This window comes from Fusarium tjaetaba (assembly GCF_013396195.1).
Source record: "Fusarium tjaetaba strain NRRL 66243 chromosome Unknown NRRL66243_c0000496, whole genome shotgun sequence".
NCBI lineage: Eukaryota > Fungi > Ascomycota > Sordariomycetes > Hypocreales > Nectriaceae > Fusarium > Fusarium tjaetaba.
The window spans coordinates 21814-49756 of NW_023501692.1; the positions used below are offsets into that span (position 1 = coordinate 21814).

Consider the following 27943-nt stretch of genomic DNA (forward strand, 5'->3'; position numbering starts at 1 on the left):
TATCGTGCACTGGGGACTAAATGGTGCAATAGCATAGATTGTCTGGCATAAACTGTCTAGAGTGGGTTTTCAACCATATATGCCACGCATAGGCGATGGTGCAATCTCTCGGAGGATATGTCTAATCTCTCCAACATGGCATTGGCTGAAAACTCCAGACCTGCTAGATCTTATGCCGATGTCCCGCGTAGTTCGGTGGGTCGGCATGGACAAGAGGATAGAATGAGACATGAAACAGATGACTTCCGATAGAGGAACCAGTCTTACTCGCGCGATTTGGACCCCATATCATTGTTAAGGCCGCAGTTGTGGTCCTTCGGGAAATGGTGGCTCTGCTGATCAAGTCGACTTGTTCGTCAGTTGGTCTGTCTGTAGAACGCGTGCGAGGGTCACTCGATGGCGTCAACAACGTTACCGAGAGTTTCTCCGAAAGGAATAATTGTCGTCAAATATTCGTAGTAAACGAGCTTTTCTTACTCATGCCGCCCTTCTTTCCAATCTCGAGGGGCTTATACTCGTCCTTTTATCTTCCTGTTAACCATGCTTCAGCGGCAATAACAGCATTTCAACAACGGCGTTCTCCGTTTCAGTGAGATCAAGAACTGTCTCAAAAGGTGGAGACAGTCACGAAGGGAGCCACTAGGAAGCATGGTCTAATCTCCCCGGGCCTGGTCCCTCGCCCGCTCCATTTGCTCCGAGATGCTCAAGGCCACCCACAGGACATTTCGAAGGCCAGAGTTCCATTGACAGATGGAAGGGTCTTCAGATATGAAGGAATTTTCTGTCGATCGTAAGATAGGAGAATAAGTTGTGATAAAGAGTAAATAAAAAGAAGTTTTATCCTCACGTCGCTTCAGTAGGTTCCGGCCTTTGTGACACTGGTCAATTACTTGATCCTCCCACTGCCATCATAAATTATCGATACAGAAAAGATCACAGCACATAGACACAGGCGATGAAAGGATTACGTTATTGCAGTAATCAAAAAGCAACACTCTTCAAAAATTATCCCAAGTCAATGCAAATAATACATACCGTAAGGGGATAGGCATGCTTCAGGCTAACACAACACACGAGATCCCAGAAGTCAATTACCGATATCCTACCCTGGAGACAGCGTTTGTCTCAGGGGAACGCAACTGAGGCCTCACTGAAGCTCCGGAAAGCAACCAATCAATCAGAGCCACGCCCGGTTAGCTCAATCGGTAGAGCGTGAGACTCTTACGAGTACGCGATCTCAAGGTTGCGGGTTCGACCCCCGCATCGGGCTGTTCCTATAAAAACGATTGCGAGCAATAGCGAGGCATCTCTTTTTTGCCATTTTGGAACATGCCCGAGTACTTGTCCCTTTTGCAAGTGACGATGACATTGTTCTGCAGTAGCGCGCTGTTCGTTTTTACGTCGGCCCCACTGTTGGTCTCAGGCGATGAGCAGCTCCAATGCGTGTTGAGCTTCATCCAGCATCTTCAGAAACCGAAGACACAGAACGAAAATGCACTGGAAGCCATTAAGCGGAGATCTCATCACATTTTGACCCGTTTCAATGAATGTAAATGGCACTCAATCCGAGCCAGTTCCACTGACCGCGTCATCTTGGTGGGTTGGTCAAGGGGCCAACACCACTAGACCCTCAATATTCGCATTCAATACGAAAACTATCATCAGAACCTCCTTAAGAACGCCGAAATGTCTGTTGCCCCCAGAAGAATCTTTCTGACCTCGCAGCCTTCCCATTGTTAGAAAACTTGTAATTGTTTACTATAACCTTTTTTGTCTGTTCTTGACGTCGTTGTTCACATACCTATTGTTATCCCTCTTTTAGTTTTCGTATCCGAAAATGAGCGGAGATGGACCATACGGACCCGTTGTCAACGGCACTCAGATCGTTTTTTTCGAATACCTGCCCAACAAACCTGCCGCCATCTCCTTCGTTGTACTCTTCGGCATTGCCACTTTAGCCCACCTGGTATGCCTCTTTATCTTTCGAGCCTGGTTCTTCATTCCATTCATCCTTGGTGGTATCTGTAAGTAGACTAAATACCTTTGGCGTTGGTACATCCTGACACAGATCTAGGTGAGATATTTGGTTACTTCGGTCGAGTCCAAACCCACGATACTCCCGATAAAGCAGGTCCCTTTATCCTGCAGAACGTCCTTCTCCTCGCCGGAACACCTTTCCTAGCCGCGACGATCTACATGAGTCTTCGGCGTGTTGCCACCGCGCTTGATTCGCAACATCTTTCGTTCATAAGTCTTCGATGGTTAACGAAACTATACGTCCTCATTGACATTGCATGCATTGTCAGCCAGTTCATAGGGGCCATCATACCGGCTTCAGGCGAACCAGATGCCATCACTAAAGGCCGAACTATTCTTATTGCTGGTCTGATAGTTCAACTCTGCGCCTTGAGCATCTTCATTCTCACGTCACTGTACCTATACATACGCATAAGACAAGAGACCGGGCCGTTCTTGGACTCGTCCCTGGTACGGTGGCGGCGATACTTTAGGACTATAGAGGCTGTAACGGTCATCATGATCATTCGCAGTATTGTTCGTGCAGTCGAGTATCTTCAAGGACAAGGGGGGTTCGTCATATCTCACGAAGTCTTCATATACCTCTTTGACGCCTTACTCATGTTCCTGGTCATGCTCTTGTTTTTGATCGTTCATCCAGGACGGCTGGTCAAGAATGGTACAGGGATGAAGTGGAGGGGACAGACGCAAATCCATGAGGCGGCTGAGGATATCATGCATTTACGGGAGTATCGCGCTTAGAATGTTCCCATAATTAAGGGATCGAGAATGAGTTTCATTACGTAAATAGAGTCAGATTGCAATGACTTTCGAGTGATTCCAATATACCGATAGTGCATTCATTGCAGTCTTTCAGACGATTGCAGAGAACATTGAGTGGAAGCATAGCGAGATTAGTCAGACCGAAATAAATACTACAAGAAAATATGGCCTACTGATTATAATGAGTTCAAGTCAGTATGCTAGCTTTCAGACATCTCTGACGAGTCTGACAAGCATGCGGTCATGTCGAGGTCGATTTGGGCGATGCGGTGGAGGGCAGCGACGCGATAAGCACCGATAAGATAAGATAAACAACCATACCCCGCTGTTCATTGGCCGATTCCTGATGTCATCTCGCGACGATATCAATTTTCGGCCTTTGCTCATCTCATTGCTGGAACATCTTCAACACCACTAGCACTGCCCATCATGTTTGCTCTTCGACGGATCATTGCCCGCCCTATGTTGCGCGTAGCGACGCGTCAGATTCACGTGACGCCACGTCGCTTCGCCTCTGCCGATCAGCCGCCCAACATGCAGCAGCTCGAGTCAATGATGAATGACCCTCATATTCGTGAGACGTTCGAGAAGTTGAGCCGCCATCCCCCGGCTATTGAGGCCATGCAGAAGATGGGAGATATCATCAAGAGCAAGGGTAAGGAAGTCTGGTGAATCAATTGCAGCGTCGGCTGATTATCTGGCGCAGGGCTTGCGACTTCAGGGCCACCGAGCAAGATGGACATCATGAAGCTCATGATGGATAAGGAGTTTCGCGATGCTGCTACAAAGGTATGTTTGGAATTCGAGTGTTGACTTGTGTGTTAATTGGGATCGCAGTTGACGACCGAAATGCAAAATGCTGGTGTTGAGATTAACCCTGACGTGAGCTTTCCTACCTGCTTCATTCTTGCGCACGTCACTGACAATATCCCTAGGTCTTCATGAAGATGATGCAGGGCGAGAAATGAAGTTGATGACTTCGTGCGGGAAAGTATTGGATTTATAGCAGCCATGCCACGAGTTGCGATGGTTTCGAGAACATAGTGTCATTAGCTCTCACATATCGAGAAAGACAGTGAATATTATTCAGGACTTGGACCAAATTGTCTTGCAACATCACCATGTGCTAGACCTGCATATGAAACTGGTCGATTGTGAATTGCATCATGTGATAATCGCATACTCAGTATCGAGACATTGAAGTTCGTAACAATCGCCCGGTTGATCAATCCCCGGGCCATATCTGCACATGTTCCATTCTATTTCGGGGCAATACTTCTCATGCACGTCGATCCGAGACCCCGGACCTTAGCTTCCGACGGACACCATCGGAGTCACCGCTCGATAGTTTCATGCCAAATCCCAATCAAGAAGGCACAAGAGGTCAAAGCTGAGAAGGGAAATTGAATGCGAGGCATCGAATTGACATGAGATTGTTCTCTCTGCCGCTTTGACACATTTAGATGAGTATGTCGCAGAACCAAGTTTTCTCACCGGCTCAGCAAGCCACATATCTGAAACAATCCGAAAAGAGATTATCACCAAGGGAGTCACATAGCTTGATCAATTCTCCAGAGAAATAACAGAGATATTAGACATAAAAACAAGCTTCTACAGCAGAATACTGGATTGGCTGTCGCTGGCAATTGGTGAAATTGCGGGATTTTTAGTTCACGCTAGCCCAGGCCCCTTGACTCTCCTCCCGTCATCAGAACACGGCTTAGAGGTCTAGGCCACAGCTGAACTCTTTGGTGATTCAGGAGCCAATCAATTTTGTCACTCGCCTAGTTTACAGCTGCCTATTGAGGAAGCTGGTCCCAGATCTTCACAGGCAATCGCGACTTGGTCTGGCGTTCGCTAGGTGATCCGAGCTAGTGAGAAGCTGAACCAAGACATGCATCGTAGCCTAGGGAACTTCCAGGGCGGTTTGGCGCCGTTGGTCTTAAACATTGGTATGAATGGCGGTCGCTTGATTAACGGTCAAGTGAGGGGTGTTTATCTTTGGAGTAGGATAACATACTAGCTCGTGCAACATAAAGAGACAAGTACCCATCCTGCTGTTCCGGTCCCGTCAGTCTTCATTAATGTTTCCATTGACCTACGCCTGCCTATACCCCAATAATTGATCAACAACGGCAAGATGAGGTACTCAATCACACAGCTCACAGCTGTTCTTACAACTCTATCCACAACAGCACAGTCTGCTGTCCTTCCACGGGAGAAGCAAGGGTCCTGCACGAAGACCAAGGTCGCTATCCTCGGAGCCGGCGTCGCTGGCATAGCAGCAGCCCAAAACTTGACAAATGCAGGCATTGACGACTTCATCATTGTAGAGTATAATGACTACATTGGTGGACGAATGAGGAAACAATCATTTGGCAAGAACGCAGATGGAAAACCTTACACTATTGAGTTTGGCGCCAACTGGGTTGAGGGCATCGGATCAGAAGCTACACATGAGAATCCCATCTGGCAGTTGGCAAAGAAGTATGACCTAAAGTCGAATAAGTCCGACTACGAGAACTACTTGACATTTGATCACAAAGGACAGACAAACTGGAGCAGCACGATCAAAGACCTGGAAAAGATCTATAGCAAGGCTGAAGCCGAAGCTGGTCGTCTCCTGCTCAGTAACTTGCAAGATACTTCGGTACGTGCTGCCATTCGTTCGGCCGGATGGCGTCCAGACAAGGACGACATGCACGCGCAAGCTGCCGACTGGTGGAAATGGGATTTCGAATCCGCTTGGACACCTGACGAGAGTGGTCTCATCTTCGGAGTGGCTGGCGGTAATGCAACATTCGGCTATTTTAGTGATGTCAGCAACCTCGTCGTCGACCAACGTGGCTTCAGCACCATCATACAAGAGGAGGCCAAGACGTTCCTCAAGAACGGCGATTCCAGACTCCGACTCAAGACCACTGTCAAAGGCGTCAAATACGGAAAGGACGGCGTGAAAATCACAACGGAAAAGGGTGATTGTATCCAGGCCGACTACGCCATCTGCACCTTTTCGCTGGGCGTGCTTCAGAGCAACACCACTGAGTTCAGCCCTCCTCTCCCTGACTGGAAGCAGAGTGCCATTGACCAGTTTGCTATGGGCACGTATACCAAGATCTTTATGCAGTTCGAAGAAGCTTTCTGGGATAACAAAACGCAATTCTTCCTGTATGCTGATCCTCTCGAGCGTGGCCGATACCCTCTCTTCCAGTCACTCAACCCTAAGGGCTTTGCGCCGGGCTCTAACATTCTCTTCGGAACTGTTACCGGAGAGCAGGCATGGCGAGTGGAACGTCAGAGCAACAACGAGACGATGGAAGAAATTCTTGATGTCTTGAGACTGATGTTCCCCAAGAAGAATGTGACAACACCGACTGCTTTTACATACCCTCGCTGGAGCACTGAACCGTAAGTCAAGAAGATCACACTCACAGTGGAATGACCCGTGGACTAACGAGACGCAGTTGGGCATATGGCTCCTACAGCAATTGGCCTGTTGGCATGACTCTGGAGAAGCATCAAAACATGCGCGCCAACGTTGAGCGTCTCTATTTCGCGGGCGAGGCCAATTCAGCAGAGTTCTTTGGCTTCCTGCACGGCGCGTACACTGAAGGACGTGATATTGCCAACAAGATTGGTAACATCCTCAACGGAAAGGCTGGCGATGATGAGTTTGACATGGAGAGGTATGAGAACCTTCACGGGACGACATTTGTGGATGAGTATGATGAGGACAATGGTTGGTTGTTCCCGTATGACGTCGAGGGGGATGAAGAAGAGGGAGAGGAAGAATAATGAGGAGATTGATGTTGATTCCGTGTAAATAATGATTGATGAAGGTAATGATTGTAATGCGACGGAAGACTTGGGTACTATAGTGGGATCAACGAACTTTTGTTGGTTTACTGAATATTCTGTTATTGTGATGGGTTTGTTGCATATGGTCGCCGATACCGCATCAGAGGATTATAAATCGGGGGGCTGGGGTTCAAGTCAACGCATGGCATGGGCACGCAGAAACTCAATGTCTCGGCCAAAGTATTCGCACATTGAGTTTGAGTCCCCAACGGCAAGACCGTATGCTTTCTCTACATGTGCGTGCCTTATTCAATTTGATAGAGTTTGCTTGCGGGTAGGGCCGAAGATGGTGGATCTGGTTATCAGCAGGCTGCATAAGTAATCTCGTATGGGGCCAAACAATTTGCGACGACATTATCGCCCAAGCTCTGGAAGGGATCAATTGAAGCTATCGTATGACCTTTAGCGGTGACCATGAGATTTCCGAGTCTGATTCCTCCGTACGCGCATTCACGTCGGGGCTCATCGGCGAGCGAACCGATTCCCTGCTTCTGGGCAGCTCTTGGCGTGGATTCAACCCCATCTCTTTGATGATCGATCGACAGTGGCCGAGTGGGAGGAGAGTGGGAGAGCAGCCATGATTACAATAACCATAACCCCGCCCTTTCACTTTTGCAGTCAGTGCGTAAACGTTTATCCCAATCGGTTCTGGTTAATGGAGTAATCAGTAGTAAATGCTTGGAAATCATCTGCAGCTTGCTGATAGAGTGACGCGGCTCGCATAGCCTCATCAATTGCCGACTCGATTGTTAGTGAGGTCAAGGTCTTGGCAATTGATGTCATGGATGTTTGTGCTAACTAAGACTGACTCAGATTTGGGTGTGATGCGCTAGATCTTTGAATCGGGACTGCTAAGGTGCTGTACCTGTAGCTGTCCTAAATCCGGTCAGCCCGCTCAGGTCCCCCCAAGCCTCACTATAAGCTAAAAGCTAAAAGGCAAAACAAGGAAAACTCCCCCTCGGTCGCAGCCGATGCAAATCCAATCCCCAAAACTAGTTTCAACTCTCATACTCCCATGAAACGACCCCAGTTTACGGAATAACAGTGATCAAACCAGCTAAAATCCGTAGAGCATGTATCAGTATCAGCGTCGGATTTAGCGAGTCAGCGGTTTCATAACCCCGTAGAGATTAGGTCGGCAAATCAGTTGCCATACTTACCGAGCCTGCCAAGAACTGGCTATGTCGTACTTACAGGGCATTTATTGGCCGAAGCGCATGTCCAAGCCACGCCAAGGGATCTAAAGTTAAGGTTTAGGTTTCCGAGGCCAACAGTTGCTTATGAGAGACGAATCATTGATGAGTGACCGCGTAATTCATTGCTTCGGACGCCGAGTCCAGTAGCACAACACGCGAGCATGGTATCCCCATCATGGCTTGGCATCATGGCTGGGCCAAGCATCTCAACGCGTCATAGTCGCTTGATATCTTTTTTCTGGTGTTTGCTGCAACTATCAAAACCCCTTCGTCTCTCCCGCCCTTCTCGAAGCTTTGATGGTTGTTACACTCTCAAGCCTTTGACGTAGGCACTATCCCATTCCCCTGACTATCCGAGCCAATTCGAGGTACTGTTTCATACAAAAGCATCTTTCACGAATCACTGCATAATCCATGATGTTGCGATCACTCGCCCTCACAAGCTTTCTCGCCGGACAATCGCTACGAGCTGCAGCTCAGCGCGACCAGGTTGACAACAGCAACCTTGACCCATTGAAGTTCAAGAGCGACGGAACATTCCAAATATCAGTCTTTTCAGATCTCCATTTCGCTGAGGGTACGGCATTGAAACTACAAGAACTCAAGGAAAGTCGCTGACCCAAGAACTAGACGCCTCCTCAATAGGACCCGAGAAAGATGCTAGAACCGTCAAGGTTATGGGCGATGTGATCGATGCCGAGCTACCAGACTTGGTAGTCCTAAATGGCGACTTGATCAACGGCGAATCAACGTTTATCCATAACAGCACGGTGTACATCGATCAAATTGTCTCCCCGATGGTAGATCGAAACATGACATGGGCTTCAACGTACGGAAACCATGATCACAATCGCAACCTCAACGGTACCGCGATGTTGGAGCGCGAGCATACATGGCCTGGATCGCGAACAGATTCAATGGTCCAAGGAAGCGATGCCGGAACAACAAATTACTACCTCCCCGTATACGCATCGAACTGCAGTTCAAACTGCACGCCTGAGCTGATACTCTGGTTCTTCGATTCCAGAGGTGGCTTTTACTACCAAGGCGGTGCTCAGCCTAACTGGGTCGACAAGAGTGTTGTAGAATGGTTTAACCAAACCAATGCTGATTTGCGCGAGGAATACGGCAAGAACATTCCTTCATTGGCCTTTGTTCACATTCCCGTGTACGCTTCTCTGATGCTACAGAACAACGGCGTCGATGAGAACTATCACCCTGGTATCAATGACGAAACGGTCATTCAGCAAGGTGCGGGATGGTGTGCAGACAAGAAGGGAGGTTGCGATTACAGCGATCAAGATTTGCCTCTGATGCAAGCTCTTGTTGCGACACCCGGCGTCATTGGCCTCTTTTCCGGCCACGATCACGCGAACTCATGGTGCTACAAGTGGGAAGACAAGGTTGGCAACATGGACCTTCCTGGCAACGGCATCAACCTCTGCTACGGTCAACATACCGGCTACGGTGGCTATGGAGACTGGATCCGAGGCGGTCGCCAAATCGTTGTCACACAAGAGGGTCTTGAGAATCTTGAAATCGAGTCGCATATCCGCCTTGAGTCGGATGAGGTCGTTGGAAGAATCTCTTTGAACTCGACTTACAACACTGATTCATACGCTGCAACTCCGAACCAGAAGACGTTCCTCAGCATCGCGAGCTCTTCTACGCCGACACCTTCGACGAGACCTGTGTCTCTAGCAGCGCGTTTTGGGTTACATAACGCTTTCAACTCATCTTTGATTGTTTTTGCAGGAGTTGTTGCATGGATTATGGCATAGAACCAGCGTTCAGATTTTATTGCATTTAGAGTTAAAATTATAGACAATGATTCCCCCAGCGCCACCGTCTTGTTCCTCCGCCGTGACAGCCGTTGTCGGCGAGCATGACCGTCAATGAAAACTCTAGGGCTTATTTTCAAAAGAGAACAAAAAAAAAAGGATGCAGTACTATCAAGAGATGACTACAAAAAGAGAATTCTTTGATGAGACTGGGACTCGAACCCAGGAGGATTGCTCCACCAGGAAATTGGTGTTAAGGTTAACCTTAACCTGGCGCCATAACCAACTCGGCCATCTCACCCAAGCTAGTGCTGATGCTCAATTTCGTTGGTGGCGCGAATCAGATGCTTGATTGACCAAGGCTGGGTTGAACGGGATGCATCATTCAGCCTTTACTCATTTGTTCTGGTGCTTCAATGAAGGAAGCATCGTTATTAGGGTGTTGTTCTCTTCAACTTATACTTCAGATTGTGTTTGCGGGACGGGACGGGTTGGGCTTTCAGCCACCAAGCTGAACCATGAACCTTGAACATGTATTGTTCAAAGACAAAGCTAGGCAGATCAGAGAACAACCAAGCATTATCGCCTTATTCAATCTTATGCAACTGATTCGACTGGCCGTTCATTGCTTCACTGTCTTGGGAGTTCTACTGGGCAGATGGAATATATAAACCTGTCATAAGTTCCATGTTGAATCATCAACAACCAGCTCCAACATAACCCGACCTTCATAAAAGTCATTTCTCTTGAAGTTTCTGCAACTATATAGCAACAGCAAAAAAGCCAACACTTCTTTCATGTCCCAAGACGCTGTCGAACACTACTACTCGGCTCACAAGCTTGTAGAGAAGGTTGAGGGTTGGGCGGAAGAGGTTAGTATCGCCACAGAAGATATGGAGTTGCCTGCGCCCATCAACCCTTCGGCCAAGGTGCCTCGCATAATCAGGTCCTTGCTCGAGCAACACGAAGAAGCCCGGCTTATTATTGTTCAAATTGAGGAGCAGCTCTTGAAACTCAACTATGAGCTGCCACAGAAAGGATTCACTGATCCCCCTTGTTCTAAGCACGGTGGCTCGAGCCATCGAGGAGTGTCACACCGTGAGTACCTCACCGAAAACTCTCGGGCCCAGGATCTCCCATCGGAGGAGATCTGGCCGTACATCCCGTTGGACAGTGATTCTGGGGACTCGTCTAAAGAGAAGAAGAAGAAAAGCAAGAGACCCAAGACTGAGGAGGAAAAGAATCGGCATATCAACAAGGTCTTCATACGTGAGAACGGAATTCTTCCGTTATTAGATCCTAGCGCACAGCTTTGAGATCGGACTTGGGGCCTGTTCTTCATGTATCTAATCTAATCAGGGTGAGTTGGGCTTGGAGCTGTCGGATAGCTAAAGAGTAAGTCATATAGATAGAATTTCGGTAAGTGTTGAGTCGAATTTATTGATACAGCTATGGGATTCCACAATTCATCAGGAAATGTGAGCTGCGATAAATGATCAGACCAGTCAGTCGTACAGTGTCCAATCGGGGGAGCCTGGAAGCTGCTTGTGGAGTGGCCAGAACTGACCTGAAGTGGCTACTCCTCGGCTCGGTTAGTAACCCCCCCCCTTCTGGTTTGAGATCTGATGCCATCTCAGCTCGACTTCAACATCTTCTACCGAGATCTGTAGCAATCATGGAAATGAGGAAGTTCTGACAAAGACTGGTGTGACGTCAGATTTCCATCAACGACTCTGGCAAAAACAGGGATATGCCAATAGCGTTCATTAATGGGCAAACCAGAATTATGCACTAACAGCCTTATCGTATGACTATAGCCCAAACCGTCGCGATCCCTCCAATCAGATATCGCCGGAGGAATTGCAGCGAAGCGGGGTTCTCTCTAGCCTGGTCTGGCCTTTCAAGACGGAATGGAGTCAGTCAGTCACGCATGCTCTACCTTGTTCCAGCGACACAACAGCCGACATGCGACACACAGACACTGCTTGTATCAACCTTTCAGATCAAGTCTACTCCAACCAACACGACTATCTTGTCGTATCTCATCTCACTTTCAATAAGTGCTCATCATTTCTCCTTTGGGACTGGCAGGTGACCCCAGCAAAATCTCATTCCTCTTTTGCCCCTCGGAGGCAAATTCTCGAGAACAACTAAACCCTTTGAAACACACTCGTTTCTGTTTTGATATCCAAAATTCTCATGGGCAGCTCAAAGAAGCCTACACGAGCACAAGAACACCAAAAGTCTAATCGACAGTTGCTCCCCAGAAACCTCCAAAAATCAGAACATGAGCCTCAATACGCGCCACTCGATGTCTCCGACATCCCCAGGGCAGCCTTAACATCAGTCGCGTGCAACAACTGCCGCGTCCGGAAATCAAAGGTTTGTCCTGCTGTATCAAATCGTATTGGTGTCGTATGAGTAACAGACTTCATTATCTCCAGTGTGATGGTCGTAAACCAACATGTTCGGCCTGCGCGAGCCGAAGACAGCACTGTGTATATCGTGCCGAGGTTTCTCAGGAGAAGATGACGGAGCTGAGAAAGTGCTCTAAAGATCTCTTTCAGGCACTGGAGCTCTTGAGAACTGCCCCTGATGAACACGCTCAAAATCTGCTGGAGAGATTGCGCAGCAGCGATTCTGTGTCGGAATTCTTGCAAGTTCTTGACTCAGGCACCATGAAGCCACCTTCACCAACCGACCCTCTAGCCACCAGTCTCGCGGCAACTTCAGCCGATTCAACAATAGAGCTAGACCTAAACATGCGATTTTCTGGCGTATTCCCTATGCTGGAAACTCTCGATATCAAGGACGTAGATCTTGGTCTACTGGCAGTTAACAAACGGGCCCTGACATCTTCGAATCAACAGGCGGCAGCACCTTTGACACCTTTTACTCCAATAGAGTTTGGTCAAAGATCGGAGACACCGACGACTTCTGAAACCTTCTCAACACCAAGCGACACCACTGGAGATACTGGCGTTGACTCTCGGCTAGAATCTCTTCAAATATGGCAGTGGACTTCAGTACCTATACCCGAAAACCTGGCTGCGCAAGTTATATCTTTCTATCTAGTCAACGAACACCCTGTACTATCATTTTTCGACGCCGATTTATTTATTCGAGACTTCGTGGCAGGCGGAGGTCGCTTCTGCTCACAACTTCTCGTCAGCTCACTTCTTGCCTGGGCCTGTGTAAGCTGTCCCTTTTCCCTTGAATACACGCTTGCTGACACGAGACAGGCCTCCTATTCTCAGTTTGAGCCACGAGCTCAAACACTCTCTCTTGCATTTTTGAGAGAGGCTAAGAGACGATGGAAAGATTTGACAGACCATAATGCTCTCACTACGTTATCATCGGCAATGCTTCTTGTCCTTACTTGTAACCAGCATGGACAAGACAAAGTTGGTCTATCCTACCTTGACGCCAGTGTACAAATAGGTCGAGGACTTGGTTTATTCAGCGATGATGGAACATCGGTACCTGATTTTAACGACGACAGTGAAACAAGGACAGCAGCAACATTTGCCGCTTGGGGCACCTTTGGTTGGCACAGGTTAGTATCATTATCCCGACCATCCAGATAACCATACTTATTTAATGTAGTCTCCACTGTATCAACTTCCGAGCAAAACACCGAATACGACATCCGCCATCTTTGCCTATACCAGGAGATGTGTCTGGGCCGCCCCTGAATGAGCATATGGGAAGCACTTTCACATGGATATCCAAGTTCTGGGTCATCATACACCAAGCATTTCGTGAAGGCTATAACCACTTTAGTCGTCTACCGATGTCACACGCACATCAGATGTATCGACTGTTACTTGACTGGGCCAGTATCCTTCCAGAGGACGTACAGAGGAGTGAAACCTGCCCCCACCATGTTCTCTTACTACAGTGAGTCGAGTAGAATATGTCCGAAGGCTTTAAACTGACCGTCACAGTATTTGGTACCACACAGCAGTAATAGACATGTGGCGCCCATTTCTCGGTCGTAGAAGCTATGAAGACGCTGGTGGAAGTGAACTTGCCACTGCCACTCACGAAGCATCCGTCCATCAACTCAAACGGCTTATATATCTGTACAGGAAACGATTCGAGTCAACGAATCTTACCATGTTCATGACCCCCGGACTTCTCACACTCATCAATGAAGTCTTTCGAAACCCCGGTACATCCGACGCTCAATTCTACTTCATGTTGGCCGCGCGCGGATGCCTGTCGATAGCATCTTGGTGCAGGGGCCTGCGAGGCATCACAGAAGGCTTGATGACAATAGGTTGGCAAAACGGAACCTTCAAACGTGAAGGATGGACAAACAACAGCATGATTGAGGACATCAGAGCTACAACACGGGCGCTCAACCAAGAGGGCACCTATAGCAGCCTTTACCCAATCAATCTCGATTCAACGAGCGAGAGCATGGACGACATCGGCATGGAAGCCTTGGCGGGCGAGTTTCAGAGGCTGAGTTCAAAACATGAGCCTACGCGCGGGAAAGAAGTTGAGATGACGAGTGAGCCTAACGTCTGGAAGGGAGATCAGCGAGACTTGGACTTGACGTTGACTGAAGCGACGGAAGAGGAGGAATATACTTAGCGAAGCCATTGTATGATTCTTGACGGGGCATATGAAGTAATGAAGGAGCTTTGGCGAGCTGAATAATAGCCACTTATGGCGAACATAGACTGGCTCGTATGTATAATTTTGTACACAGTTTAAGATACCCGACATTAGTCGAGAGCGAGCGACATTACATATTCATCTTGGTGAACTTTGATGTCTCTGAACTTATTCCGGATATTAATCCAGCCTGAGGGCCGAGTTATGCCTCTCTACTAGGCTCACTGCTTGTGAGGTGACATTAGTGAATCCTACAGTCTTACCGGCAAAAGAAAGAGTGGTGGAACCACTGTCAGCAAAAGCTGACGAGCACTTCTTACTTGACTCCGCAGAGTTCGAAACCTGGTAGTGCTTACGCCCCCATTATTCTCATGGCGATCCAAATCACTCCCAAGACAGAAACAAGACTTGCGCAACATACGTTCATCAATTCGACTGAACATGGCCTCTGAAGAATCTGGAGAGTACTTTTCTGTTTCCACCATCGCGGTGAACCCGGGCAGGATTGATGAGGTATGATCCCCATTGCACTGTTCTGCCCGGTCTGTTTTCTAAACAGTCAGGCCCATGCCTGTCTGGCCGAAGTTGCCGAAGCGACCTTGAAGGAACCAGGAGCCAAGATCTACAGGTTCTACAAGACTGAGGGTAAAGACGAGTTCGTCTGCATGGAGAAGTAAGTCCTTCACATGTAAGAAGCGCGACAGTAGCTGACTTCAATGCTAAAGATTCACGGATCGAGACGCGTATGCGGCGCATGTTAGTTCAGAGCATGTGAGGGAATGGGCAAAGAAGTACTTGTATTCGGGCATCTTTGTTGGGTCTTTTGAGTTCCATCCTCTTGCGAAGGGAGGTCCTGGAGCTGGTGGTTTTGACCGGCCTTAGTTACTGCACGAGTTGGGGACAGGGGTGTTGTGCTCTAGACCTGAAAGCTTCCTCAACATTCTGTTCCAAGCCGTTCTACGATGCAACTGCATCTTCCATAGAAATCTTTCAACAGTTTTGGCACCAATCGTTCAACAGATTGATACTCATCGACATCATGGTCACGTGTTGGATGAAACCTGTCCTTGCTTGAAGACGGGGGCATTGACATCATAGAGCCACTTTTCCATCGCCACCCAGAATATGATATCAACTCATCAAGACAGAGCAGAGTAACTCCTACAAGTAAGTTTCCCTAACCCCAATAGTCTAAGTACCAAACCAATTTGTTCAAAGCGTAACAAAAGCACCTATCACCAGAAATCGCACTCAATCATCTCTCAAAATATCCACAATGGCAACAGAAAGAACGAATCAAGAAACTCGCTCAACCGTTGGTGATCAGAGCGATCATTCTAGCGACAATGAATCAAAACAAATGACCCAAGGTTCACAGAATTATCAGGTCGATCAATCCAGCTCTGAGTCTCAAGGAGCAATCAATCAGCCCCAAAACCAGCAGCCGGTTCAACCAGCGAACCAAGAGACAGGAAAGAAAAGCAGCGCGCCTCGCGTGAGATTGGATATGGATCTTGATGTTGAGTTACAACTAAAAGCGAAGATCCAAGGTGATCTTGAATTGGCCATATTGTAAGTCTTATCGATCTTGAAACTCACTTCAATGATGCTAATAGATATTGCAGAGAGAACTAGGATTATCGAGCGGTTACAATTGTGGAAGGTCTCAGGAATGAGTTTGGATTTTTTTCCCCCGATGAGCTTAACTTTATAATAATATCATAATTCATTTTCAGTCACTCGCTGCTGCAGGCTTCTCCGTGTATGAATATTTGCTCATGGTGATAGCCTCAGGATTGCTGGAATGTGCCATCATCACGTGAAGTTACATGTATCTGCTAACCGCATTTGTCAATTCTTCTCCGCGGACCCGCGGCTTCGACCCAACATCTCCGCTTCATGAATCTGACCCTGTCAATTGATCTATCTCCGAAGCCGATGTCCATGCCGATGCGCGCATGTTTCGCACGATGAAGCGCAATTACTCCGGAGCACCTATCATGTCGACTTACAGGGCTTCTCGGCTGCCAGTCTCATGCCGCCCCTGCCGCGAGAAGAAGCGGCGCTGTGATCGCAATCAGCCTTGTTCAAATTGTACCCAACGGCAACTCACATGCGTTTACGAGAATGGCTGTCGAACAACTGACTCTTTGGAGAGTGAGGCGTTACCGGAAAGGAACCTTGGCGATACTTTAGTCTACCCAAACGAAAGCACCTCGGCCTTCTCTCCACTGAGACAGTTGGATCTGTCAGTCAACCTGTTCCTGGTACACAAACCACTTGTCATGCTAATGGCACCAGAAACAAGGAGATGCTTGACAGGCTAACTAAACTAGAAAAAGCTGTCTTCCAAAATGCAGTTCAGGTACCGCAGCTCACCCAACCAGAATCAGCTTCCTCCAGTACGTGCCTCAAGCCTGAATCCTGCTATGTAGGTCCTTTCAAAGCTGATCAAAGCATGTAGACCGCAAGTTGTTCAGCTACCATACTGAAGCTCTCTCAAACAACAAGGCTGCTTCTTTCAACGTGCGATTAAACCATTTGACGTCGAATCTTCCACCTGCCCATCAAGCACGTCTGCTATGCGAACACTTTATTGCCACCATCCAACCCACGTTCGGTGTCCTGCACGTGCCGTCAACTAGATCACTTGTTTATAGCTGTGTGGGCTCTGACAAAGGAGCTGTAAAGTTTGACGAGTTGCTCATGCTTTTCAGTATCTTTGCTGGTGCGGCCTTGGCCTGGACAGACGAACTTCTTCATAGGCTTGAAGCAACAAAAGCCAACGCCGTGTCGGCCTTCGACTGCTATTTCCAATCTGCTCTGTCGATCATTGAAGACACTGGCACGCCACTACCGCCCTCAGTCACTGCCGTATCAGCGATATGTACGCTTGCACACGTGGCCATCAACTCTGACGATGTCCTCCCGATCAAGGCATTGGATCTGAGAAGCCGGTGCTACAATATGTGCCGTGAAATGATGATTCATCGCTTAGATAGCCCGGCAGCACAGAAGGAGCGAGATAGAAGCCCGGCCAACAATATTGAATTGGAGGTTCAGAGACGTGTATGGTGGAACATCGTTGCTTCTGACTGGTAACTCATTCTTTGTATGATCAGTGGCTGATCTTGCTGACCCTTCATCAGGTTGACTTCGTTCTCTGGGAGTTCCCAGGAGGGCATCTACACATTCATCCCGAGACTGATGAGAGTAAAGCAACCGCGTAACGTCGATGATGCTGCGCTCACAGCTTTAGGGGACATTACTGATTTACCTATCACCGTTCCAACAGACATGACATTTTTCTTTCTGCGTCTCAGAACGGCAGAAATATCTCGCGAGATTATCGATACGATCGCACCTCTGGCCGATGACGCCCCTGAAGAAGACTACGAAGTCATCCTCCAGCTTGATAGAAAACTACAGGATTTTGTCAAAGGCCTTCCCGAGTTTTGCAAGCTCGACCCGGAGAGTATGCTGAAGTCCGAAGACATTTGCAAATCGAGGCCGTTCATCTACTGGCAACGAATTAGTCTCCACCTCGGCATCCACGCACGCATTTGTCGCCTTCATCGTCCTTATCACCTCGCAGCGTACTCAGATCCTCGATATTCCTACTCTCGAACGACGATACTCTCATCAGCATACAAGATCTTGGAACTCAGACGCATGATGGACGACCCGGTTGCCAAGCTTCACTTTAGACCGGAGAGGTATTGGGTAATCTTCTTGCACGTCACCTCAGCCGCGATAGCGTTGGCAGTCGACCTGTCTCACAACCCTGATACCCCCGACGCTGAAGCCATAAAGGAAAAGGTCAGAGTCGCGTACGAGACGCTGAACAAATCGAGGAAGAACGCGGAGAGCTTGATCAGAGGTATTGAGAAGAACATGGAGCAGGTCATGGGGACTGTGCAGAAGCAGCGTGCGAATGCGGTGATATCAGCGTCACCGGCTGGGACATCGAGCGCCAACTTGGGATCGGTTCCTGAAAGTGCTTTCATGGACATGAGCGATGTGACAGTGGGCATGCAGGAAGACGGTTTCGGGGACGAACATTCGCACCAGCTCTGGTCAGACTTTTTGGCTGCTGTGCCTGACCTTGAAGAGTTTCAGTGGACTTCTCTTTTGCAAGACCTCGACTTTGATCCTAGCAACTTCAGTTAAGAAGTTCGAAGCATCATGATGCTTGTGCCGTGGGAGGCTAGAGATACATTGCATACTTTAATACAACCCTTTTATCACGCCTTCGAGTTTTCATGGAAATGTCAATATCAAAACTTTGCAGTGTCATGTCATAGTTTGACACTGGCGCCCAACATATGTCTGAAATTTCAGGTTTGTGTCATTGAAACTCATCGCCTGTTACAGTTTCCTGAGCTGGATGCAGTCGTCTTAGCCGGCGTTGAAGTTAATGTCCGATTAGTCCGGTCCGGACACAACCTTTCACGGATGACCCGAAAACGGAAATCCTCGACCGCGGACTTCCGCACCTGATCTCCGACACTCGAAGTAGTTATAAACGGCAACTCCACTTTACAAAGAAAAAGACAAGAGCACTTCAGATACAATCATCAAGATTACCGAACCATGAAGCAAACAAAGGCAAGTTTCCCAACCTGCAGACTGCCAACAATGCTAACATCTCCGCAGGCCATCATCATCGGCGGAGGCCCCGCAGGTCTCGTAACCGCTCTGCGCTTACAGCAGCAACTGAACGTGGACTGCACGATCTATGAGCTTAGGCCAGTACCTTCCACATTGGGGAACGCCATCGGAATCATGCCAAATGGTCTGCGACTTCTTGATCGCTTGGGAGTTCACTCAGAGCTCAAGGAGCGCGGAAGCAGTCACTCCAATATGACCATCCACTCTATAAATGGAGGGGTTCTGGGACGAAGAGACATGGTTGCTGCAGCAAAGGAACAGACTGGTTATGGGTACATGAGAATCAAGCGAACTGATCTGCTCGACACCTTGTTGAAAGAGGTTGCTGAAGCTGGTATTGCGTTGCACTACAACAAGTCACTTATCTCCATTACAGAATCGACTGATTCAGTCACCGCGACCTTCTCTGATGGTACTAGTGATACTGCAGACTTTCTCCTTGGGTGCGACGGGATTCACTCGGCTGTACGACGCCTGCATGTCGATCCAGATCAGGCACCTGTATACACGGGGATGTCGGGCCTCGGCGCTCTGGTCTCAGCTTCTTGCGTTTCCGAGGCAGCTCGACAAGAAATGAGAGGCATGAATATCACAATGACCCAAGAGGGTATGTTTGGCGTCATGACATGCACTGCTTCCGACGATGAGATTCTGTGGTTTTTGTCCAAAGAAGTACCGTTGCCGGACTCTGAAGATGCCCGCAATGGATGGGAGCTTCATCGACGGGAGGAAGTGGAGGGATTCAAGACTCAACTTCACAAGACTCTCGAAGATGCTGGTGGAGAATGGGGCGATAACCTGCGTGAACTCACTGGCAATACGACAGCTGTGAAGTTCTACCCGATTTACAAGCTACCCCCCGGAGGAAGATGGCACAAAGGGAGAACTCTGCTTCTCGGTGATGCAGCACATGCTATGCCACCTCATGCAGGCCAAGGAGTGTCGATGGCATTCGAAGACGCGTTTCTCCTTGCTCGTCTTCTTGAGAAGAAACTGTCTCTTGCGGATACATTCAAGCAGTTTGATGACATCCGGAGACCAAGAGTTGAGGATATTGCGAACAGATCTTCGGGAAATGCCAAGATCAGACGAAAGACAGGGCCATGGGGCTTGTGGCTGAAGGAGACGGGGCTTTGGCTGTTTATGCAAGGTGCTTGGGTGTTTGGCATGGATCGTTGGGGATCAGAGACGCAGCAGATGGTGTACGACATTGACAAAGTCAACATCTGAGCCGATGTTGTCAATGAGTTTTGTATCTTGATCTTGGATAGCTAGTGAAAATTCTAATTCAGAACACTATTTTAAAGATTGCCGGCGGTAAACGCGGCCAAGACGTGATAATCCTCCTTCAGTAGACGCATGACTTCGATATTATCTTGGCTACGCATGGATCAACGCTCTTCCGAGCAGGGCTCCCTTGAAAATTAATGGGCACGAATCCTACGTTGAAAAGGAGAAAATGCCGCAATTGAGTCCTGTTTTCTCTTTCTTCCTCCTTCATTCCCGCGCTTGCCCGTGTATTTGTGGCCACTGGCCCTTGGGGTCGTGGGAGGTTCGCGACTGAGGCCATCTACTCTTGGGAGTTGGAGTCTTTGGCCAAAGGAAGTAAGCTATCAGGCCAAAGTCTTTATAAACCTTAAAGTCTTTGTCTGGTCTTGAAAGGTAAGCTTTCTTGTCATTTCCTAAATCCTCCTACCGTCAGTGATGAGATCGAAACAATTACTTCCATGGCTATGATCACATATGATTCAAGCTGTTTCCGTTACACAAGCTGAGACATTCCATATAATGAACCTTCGATTACCCTCTCTGTCGATCATTATGCTGACTTGTCGAAGCTAGAGATCCCCGGTCTATTGGGCAAGGTTGGAACCGAAGAAGCCAGTCAACTAGGTCACATGAGCGCAGATTGGATTCTCTAAATATAGTCAATCGAACCAGTCTGAACTTCAGAGTTGCTTGACATTCTTAAGCTTCCCAGACCTGTTTAGTTCGCCAATATCGTAGGGACGTAGCGAACAAGAAATGTATGAGAGGCCTTGGTCATGTGAGCTGTGTTACGCATCTGGATGCGCGAGTCCCATCCAGACAGATTGATCAAAATACATGTCATGCCTCACGTGAATATACACATTTAATAACAAGTTGCAGATTCGGGACGACGGTCAATTGCTTTATATTGACTGTGATGATATTGCATCCTTATGAATTGGAGGATCCGTCGTTTGTTGTCACCTTCTCTGCTTCCCTCCCAACATGAACGATGTTTTTCTGCCCGTCTCCCTCAAATGTAGTAACCGGTTACTTCCCCTCAGAGGCTTGAAGTGCTATTGATTGAAGTCTCACGTCAATGCAAAGGCCCAGTCTCGCTCAAACACGCAACGATACCCGCAATAGCAGCCAGGGTCCCATCTGGGTTCTTCACTCGCACCGTGTGCAGTCCCAATTCCTTAGCAGGGTAATCGTTTCCACCGGGAAAGATGGCATCTCCAATGAACATGATCTGCTCCAGAGGAATCCCACTCGCCGCCGATAGCTTCTTCAACCCGTAGCCCTTGTCAACGCCCTTCTGCGTGATGTCGATTGAAGTCGCTCCACCCATGTTGATCGACAAGTCCGGGAGTCGCTTGTACAGATCCGCCTGGATAATCTTTCGCTTCTCAAAGTCAGGATCCCAAACCTCCTTTGCCGATGGGGGCGCTTGTTGACCGAGCGCAGAGAAGGTGATTTGGCTTCCGCGATCTTCAATGCGCTCACCCCAAGTCTGCTCTGGCTGGAAACCCGTTGCGTCGAGAGCAGCGTTGAAAGCCTCGATGATGTTCTTCCTCTGCTCCTCGCTGAACAGTTCTGCATATTCCACTTTCCACTCATCGCCCTTGTGAGTGTAGAGCTTGGTGCCGGTGGTAGGCATGAGCCAGAGTTTGGAAAGGTCAGCTCGCGCGGGAAGACGGCTTGCGACCTGTTTCTGGAATTGAGGCCAATCGCCGCCCGAAATGACTGCGACGTGGGCGACGGTCAAAAGATCGGCGAGGGCTTCGCCCATTGAGTCGAGAATTGCCTGCTTGCTCTCCGCAAGAGTGCCATCGAGGTCGAATGCGACGAGTTTGATCATTTTGTCTGCGATTTGGAGTTGTTTGGTGGGTGGGTGAGGGGCTGTGTTGTACTGATAAGAGTTGACACGGTGTTGTGAGACTGTGAGGTCAAGTAAGATGAAGGTACACGCGTACCGTTTTAGCTTGACTGCATGACTAAGAATAGTAACCATGATCCTCTAAGATCAACAACTGCTAATAAAAAAAACCATCAAGCTCATCTGCGGCATCAGAGGAGGTATGCAAATGAGATTCCAAATTTAACGTCTCACATAACAAGTACGTTTAATATTCCCGCGTCCTCTCGGACGTTTGCGCCATTCGAACTTGGTTGTCTGCTAGACAGCTATAGACAGATGGGGCGTGGCAAAATGTCTTGCATGAACGTTTGAGTAATCTAAAGGAAGATTGGTTCTTTCCAGCGGGAGACAGAGTAGTATGACGGGTCAGACGGCCGCGAGAGGGGTATCTAAGGTGCGGACGAGCTCCGCCCCCTTGGTTCTTATTCCGCTGCGGGATGGAGTGCCGGGCGGTGCAACGCGCTATATAGCGCAAGCCTACGGTACGGCCACCGATAGCGACGGTGAGTCCGCCAACGGGCAGCTGGAGCCTGGAGGTAAAAGGGGGCCATGTGAAAATGGGCATGGAGTAAACTATGGGAAGCACGATACTGTGATGCAGGGCCGTCCGCAGCATCGGTGTTGTTTCTAGAGGCGAGAGTGGTTCAGTAGGAAGGTTGTATTGTTTTCATGTGGTTGTAGGTAGAAGCGCGACGTAATGGGCGACCTGGCTGTTGGTCTGTCGGTCGGGGCATGTTACTCTTTGATAGAACCGGCGCGGGCATGCTTCCTCGATGTTGTCAATGAGTTTCGTTTTTCCCAACAAGTCAGATGATGTCCTCTTCATCAAAGCTCTTGAAGCAGATCTGCTCAAAGTTCGGCGCCCTTCCATGATAAAATGATGAAGACGGCATCCAAGCACCAGATTGGGGACAAAACACATGTGAGAGAGTTTGAAACGAGGGCAGTTTTATTCAGAAGAAGCGAAATATCGATAGACCTTGAAGGCCGAATCATTCAGAATCTGATCCTAATGCACAACAATAAGTATAAAGTTGCAATCAACAGGTCTAAGTAGGTATATTAATTTTTGCAGATCATGAGCTTGCACCACCTCGTCCATCGTCTCAGGCAGTTTGGAATTAGGTCTGTATGGTCGAAAGCCTCTCTATACCTTCTCCAGATATTGTATGCCCTAGATATTACCTCTCTGTGACTCAACACTGACATGAGGGCGGAAGCCGGTCTAACACCCACGATATTCCGATGAGGTGCGAGCTCTTGGTAAGATGTTGTGCAGGAAGGGAATGCCAGTTCTTAAACGTAACCAGACTAAGGTACGGTCACAAATAGTCTTCATGCGCAGTCCACGTAGATCTGCTGAAATCGGTCGTCGGTGTCGGGATCAAAGTTGACAAGATCGATTCCACATCATGGACGTTCAAAGATCTCTCGTTTTTGTCTCTCGGTCAGACGAGGTGGCGCAAACAAACAACCCTGGCCTTTAACTAGGTGTGGAGTATCGTCACCGTCCTTGTCGTCCTCCTGCTTTGAGTTACAGTCAAGGACCCAACTTTTGAGCATGTCCAAGTTGGCATGGAATGTGCCTTTGGGCTCAACCCACTCTTTTGGCCAGCGCAATTCGCCCTCCGCGGTATCAGATAATGGAGCAAGAATACTCAGATCAATGATAAAATCCAGGTCGATGCCCAAGCCTTCAAGGATATCGTGGAAGTCTGCGTTTCGCCTTTCGGCCATATCCTTCATTTGTTTGAGGAGTCGCTGCATCTGACGCGCAATAAGACGCCAGTTCCTTTGGACGCGCAATATGAACATTGCGGTAGATCTGGTGAGAGTAAGTAATGATACGGAAAGTTGGGCGGAAACGAAAAAAAAGTAATTGAGTATGGTCGGGGAGGAGAACAATGTGGCTTATATAGTGCGGCACCATGACAAAGACATCTTTCTTTGTTTGTGCCCTTTGTGCGACTTGTTTATTCAATGAACAAACCTTGTGGCTGAAACCAATGTCTTCTTATTCTTTGACATGTTCAGGCTTGCTAAGCCAGGGCAACACGACCCGGTGAACCGCCGGTTTATAATGAATTTGTAAACCTCCCCAATTCGATATCTAGCTTGACAGGCTGAACATTAGCCAATGCAGTAAGCCACGATACTTGAAACTCTCGACAAGGATATGAGTACTGGTGATATAAATGTCAAGATGCTGTATCTGCGCTATACTGTGCCTGAGATTGAGAAAGATGGCCATCCTGGATGGAATAGTCCTTGTCAGATGACGAGGCCTTGAAGGCTGCTTGAAGGACTAGTACCGCACCCACTTTCAATATTCGTCGCGGCCCATGCCAGTAACACTTCAAGTACTGAAAGGCTCGTTCATCCACTGAAGCAAATCGTTTCTCACATCTTGGAGGCCATGTAAGGAGGTTTTGCGGAACAAGGTTACCATGGTGAATGTTAGTAGTGTAGTAACATTGCCCCCTTTGTTGGCTTGGCAATTGTTTGTGGCCAAGTTTAAATTAATGAACAGATTGATGGCTACAAACCTAGCTTTACATATCTCCAGATATCTCAGAAGCTTTCTTCTGCTCTGGGCGACTTGGTTTTCGGTATTGCGAAGTACTCGACTATATCGCCTATGGCTACATCCTTTTTCTACTTCTCACCATAGATCCGTCAGCCTACCACTAATGCGACTGCGAGTATCGGTGTGGGGTTTGCAATGTTGACATTGTCATCACGAATGAGGTCTTGCTTGGGCGTGGTGGTGTCAATTATGTGTAGAATGGATCGATGCCGAACTGATAAGGGACCGCAGTACTCGCACGATACCTTTTTCCATTTATTCTCGATCACTAACACATTTGATAAGACAAGTCGGTGACTCAGTTCTCTGACTACCACAAGTTCCTATTTCAACTCACCAATAGCATCCTCATGCATGATCGACAAGTCTGTCATATGGTTGCACAAAAGTGAGGGTGAATGATTGGCTCTTCAGATCGACTGCGTGACAGCAACCTTAGCCTGAGGAATCCACTGAAATTCACCAACAGTGCTCTGTAACAGATAGTCGGTCGTTTGTTTTGCTTTTTGTTTCCACGACAACGTCCGATTCTTACAAACCATCTCAAGAACAGTATCGTCAGTTCACTGAGAACGACCTGTAGATATCTGCGCCTCTTTCCAAAGCTTTTATGCCATCTACTCTGCAAGTGTCAAATGCCATGAGCCGCCTTTGAAGCGCTGTCTCTCTTGCGGATAATAGTAGTGCTTGCGCAGTCAAGGTAAAGAAGGGGTCGAGTATCTCAACTGACGAGCGCGGAGGACCTATCTGACCATACGATGCCTCCCAAAAGGTCTGGCAAAGCTCGAAAGCGGCCACAGGCTGAGACAAGCCGCTCACCTTCCCCTGGTCGTCCCGCAAAGCAGCCAAGGCTATCGGCTTCACCACCTCCGAGTACGCACCCGCCGGCAAACAGCTCCCCCGCATTAAGGCCGGCATGCGAAAGGTCATCAAGGCTTTTGAGGATGCCAACCGCGACCCTGCTGAGCTGTGGACTGAGGGAGGTCTGATGCTCCAGCTTGTGCGTCAAGACCCTGTCGGAAGAATACACTAGCGAATCTTTGACAAGATTGACTTTGAGAATCTGGTGCTGAAGACGCCTTCTCAGACTCAACGACGAGAGGTGCTCGGCAGCGAAGATGAGCAAGCATCAATTGACAGAGAGAATGCCGAGCCGACGCTTGAGCCTCTTACAGAGTCGATAACCATCGCCGAAACATCAGCCCTCGAAGTCACAAAGTCCACCAGTGGACAGCCTCAGAACAACGAGGTAGTCAAACCTATGAGCGCTACCATCGAGGCCCTACGAAACGGCGATGGACTGGACAGCCACGGCATGATCCGGTGTGCGAACCTATTTCTCCGCCCTTCAGACTGGTACATCTTCCCACCGGGGTCCTCCTTCACAGACGCCGACAAAATTCACGCTGAACACCCTGCTCTGAAAGCCCAACATATCGCATTCTTCGTCTACAGCCAAGCCGAGGACCAATGGGCGCTCTGTCATCTCGACGTGAGCAAAGCAACTCTGGTCCACCATTTGACAAACCATGTCACCAAGGCGCCGGTAGAGGAACTTGTGGATTGGTTGAGATCGCAACCAAAGCTCAACATGAAAGGTATGATGTTCATGAAGCAGGTAAGTTGGCTACCCAAGTCTCGACAGACTAGGTTACTCATTCTTTGCAGCCCGGCCCTATTCACATAGACAGTCCTAGCGGTGGGATCTATTCCCTTGTCTTTTTGAAGTGTCTCATGGCTAAGGAGAGGGTTCCTCGATACGTTAACATCGCAACAGCCCGTATGGAATTCATCAAGATGATCGGATCCGCCAATTCAGACGAAAGCAGGGTTATCCAAGACTTGACCTCGCCCCAAGACGCTGACTTGCAGGGGGGGACGATTCTCACTGGGACACCACACGATCAGGCTGTCCCCATTGATACCAATCTTCAACCTCATTCTTCCAACTCCAATCCGGCACAGTATTCGTCCGACGCGGAACCAACCAGCGCAAAGCAGGGTCTTGCAATACTCTCTCCTCGCCCGACTCCTGAGCAATCAGAGCAGACCGTGCCCATTTCATCATCCGAGAGTTCCCTCAAACCCCCACCCGATGAACATGAGCTTGTAGGCCCTACAGACGATGAAGAAGAGAACAGCGAATCTGCAGTCACTGCACCTACAGACAACGCACGAGCATCAGAGACCAATACCCGCCTGAGGGATCCCGAAGATCCTCTCACCCTCGCGCAATCTCTCGAAGCGAACTTCGCCGCTTTTCTCAATCAACGACGAAAGCTTGAAGCCTTCGTAAAGGCCGAGCAAGCCAGCGCGACGGAGAATGATGAGACAATCGCTGAGCTTAAGCAAGCTCGAGACGAACTCAACAAAAAGCACAGCAGGAGCACATACGAGCTGAGATGCAAGGTTTCTGAGTTGGAGACACAACTTGAAGCAGCAAAGGTAGCGCTGGAAACTGCGAAGATGGCGGAGAAGGAGTCTGATGCTCGCCTTACGGAACTTGGGGACGAGATTCGGGGTGAAGAGAGAAGTAAGGCTGAAGCCGCTGAGAGGATCAAGCAGTGGGAGGCTACGCTGGCAAAGACTGCGTTGCAGTCTATGTAGGACAAGACACATTGTGTTGGATGAACGATGGGATGAAAGAGACTTTGTCCGACTTTCTTTGCTTTGTACTTCAACAGTTATATACAAAGAGCATGAGAGTATGTTTGGATCACTCTGAGATTTGGTATCTAGGTAGGACATACTCATGGTAATGGCGAAGACACGGGCGAGGAAAAGCGACTTCAGTACCAGGCTGAACATAATTCTACGGAGGTGAACGTGTAGGTTCGGCGATGACCTCTCTATAAACAAAGCTCAAGAAGAAGTTGACATAATGAAATGCCTTCGTGTTCTTACTGATCAACTCTGTTCACAGCCCAAAGCTTGACCTGATAGGCGGCAGTCATCCCATAGTTATCTGATAAATCGCGATCGTCTTGATCATTCCATTGGTTTGTTCCAAACTTGCATCGACTGATTGATGAAACGGCCAATGCAGGGTAGGACTAGGGAACAGAAAATTATCCCCAGGACAAGTTAGACCACCCAGTCGATTCTATCCCCAGCTAAGTCAAGCAGGTTATCTGTATAGGCTGCAATCCGCGTTCGTCCTATCACATACGACCATAGGTAGTGGAAAATACGGGATCCCGTCTGCTCTCCCATAGTCAAGCCACTAACCGGCGGATTAGTAGTTGGGTCGGTG

General features: G+C 48.6%; 12 protein-coding genes across 12 annotated transcripts; 10 read left to right on the plus strand and 2 right to left on the minus strand.

Annotated features, from left to right (window-relative positions):
* Nucleotides 1-1837: 1837 nt before the first annotated feature.
* FTJAE_13927 (7-aminocholesterol resistance) lies at nt 1838-2778 on the plus strand (the record flags this gene model as incomplete). Its single annotated transcript, XM_037347116.1, has 2 exons — nt 1838-2024; nt 2075-2778. 2 exons carry the CDS (start codon nt 1838-1840, stop codon nt 2776-2778), a joined length of 891 nt encoding a protein of 296 aa, XP_037199051.1.
* A 450-nt stretch (nt 2779-3228) lies between these two features.
* Nucleotides 3229-3767, plus strand: FTJAE_13928 (uncharacterized protein; the record flags this gene model as incomplete). Its single annotated transcript, XM_037347117.1, has 4 exons — nt 3229-3454; nt 3506-3588; nt 3637-3681; nt 3735-3767. The coding sequence occupies 4 exons, from the start codon at nt 3229-3231 to the stop codon at nt 3765-3767; spliced, it is 387 nt and encodes a 128-aa protein (XP_037199052.1).
* Nucleotides 3768-4939: 1172 nt separating this feature from the next.
* Nucleotides 4940-6594, plus strand: FTJAE_13929 (n1-acetylpolyamine oxidase; the record flags this gene model as incomplete). Its single annotated transcript, XM_037347118.1, has 2 exons — nt 4940-6207; nt 6264-6594. The coding sequence occupies 2 exons, from the start codon at nt 4940-4942 to the stop codon at nt 6592-6594; spliced, it is 1599 nt and encodes a 532-aa protein (XP_037199053.1).
* A 1676-nt stretch (nt 6595-8270) lies between these two features.
* FTJAE_13930 (DNA repair exonuclease SIA1) lies at nt 8271-9634 on the plus strand (the record flags this gene model as incomplete). The annotated part of the gene is made up of 2 exons (XM_037347120.1): nt 8271-8430; nt 8484-9634. The coding sequence occupies 2 exons, from the start codon at nt 8271-8273 to the stop codon at nt 9632-9634; spliced, it is 1311 nt and encodes a 436-aa protein (XP_037199054.1).
* A 797-nt stretch (nt 9635-10431) lies between these two features.
* On the plus strand, nt 10432-10950 carry FTJAE_13931 (uncharacterized protein; the record flags this gene model as incomplete). Its single annotated transcript, XM_037347121.1, has 1 exon — nt 10432-10950. The coding sequence occupies one exon, from the start codon at nt 10432-10434 to the stop codon at nt 10948-10950; it is 519 nt and encodes a 172-aa protein (XP_037199055.1).
* An 883-nt stretch (nt 10951-11833) lies between these two features.
* Nucleotides 11834-14236, plus strand: FTJAE_13932 (nitrate assimilation regulatory nirA; the record flags this gene model as incomplete). The annotated part of the gene is made up of 5 exons (XM_037347122.1): nt 11834-12016; nt 12079-12828; nt 12877-13190; nt 13241-13534; nt 13582-14236. 5 exons carry the CDS (start codon nt 11834-11836, stop codon nt 14234-14236), a joined length of 2196 nt encoding a protein of 731 aa, XP_037199056.1.
* A 465-nt stretch (nt 14237-14701) lies between these two features.
* Nucleotides 14702-15142, plus strand: FTJAE_13933 (antibiotic biosynthesis; the record flags this gene model as incomplete). Its single annotated transcript, XM_037347123.1, has 3 exons — nt 14702-14773; nt 14824-14933; nt 14986-15142. The coding sequence occupies 3 exons, from the start codon at nt 14702-14704 to the stop codon at nt 15140-15142; spliced, it is 339 nt and encodes a 112-aa protein (XP_037199057.1).
* Nucleotides 15143-16614: 1472 nt separating this feature from the next.
* Nucleotides 16615-18430, plus strand: FTJAE_13934 (uncharacterized protein; the record flags this gene model as incomplete). Its single annotated transcript, XM_037347124.1, has 3 exons — nt 16615-16662; nt 16718-17358; nt 17410-18430. 3 exons carry the CDS (start codon nt 16615-16617, stop codon nt 18428-18430), a joined length of 1710 nt encoding a protein of 569 aa, XP_037199058.1.
* A 468-nt stretch (nt 18431-18898) lies between these two features.
* On the plus strand, nt 18899-20161 carry FTJAE_13935 (salicylate hydroxylase; the record flags this gene model as incomplete). The annotated part of the gene is made up of 1 exon (XM_037347125.1): nt 18899-20161. The coding sequence occupies one exon, from the start codon at nt 18899-18901 to the stop codon at nt 20159-20161; it is 1263 nt and encodes a 420-aa protein (XP_037199059.1).
* A 1117-nt stretch (nt 20162-21278) lies between these two features.
* FTJAE_13936 (eukaryotic phosphomannomutase) lies at nt 21279-22043 on the minus strand (the record flags this gene model as incomplete). The annotated part of the gene is made up of 1 exon (XM_037347126.1): nt 21279-22043. The coding sequence occupies one exon, from the start codon at nt 22041-22043 to the stop codon at nt 21279-21281; it is 765 nt and encodes a 254-aa protein (XP_037199060.1).
* A 1470-nt stretch (nt 22044-23513) lies between these two features.
* Nucleotides 23514-23918, minus strand: FTJAE_13937 (uncharacterized protein; the record flags this gene model as incomplete). Its single annotated transcript, XM_037347127.1, has 1 exon — nt 23514-23918. The coding sequence occupies one exon, from the start codon at nt 23916-23918 to the stop codon at nt 23514-23516; it is 405 nt and encodes a 134-aa protein (XP_037199061.1).
* Nucleotides 23919-25606: 1688 nt separating this feature from the next.
* On the plus strand, nt 25607-27297 carry FTJAE_13938 (uncharacterized protein; the record flags this gene model as incomplete). Its single annotated transcript, XM_037347128.1, has 3 exons — nt 25607-25690; nt 25739-26308; nt 26359-27297. 3 exons carry the CDS (start codon nt 25607-25609, stop codon nt 27295-27297), a joined length of 1593 nt encoding a protein of 530 aa, XP_037199062.1.
* Nucleotides 27298-27943: the final 646 nt, after the last annotated feature.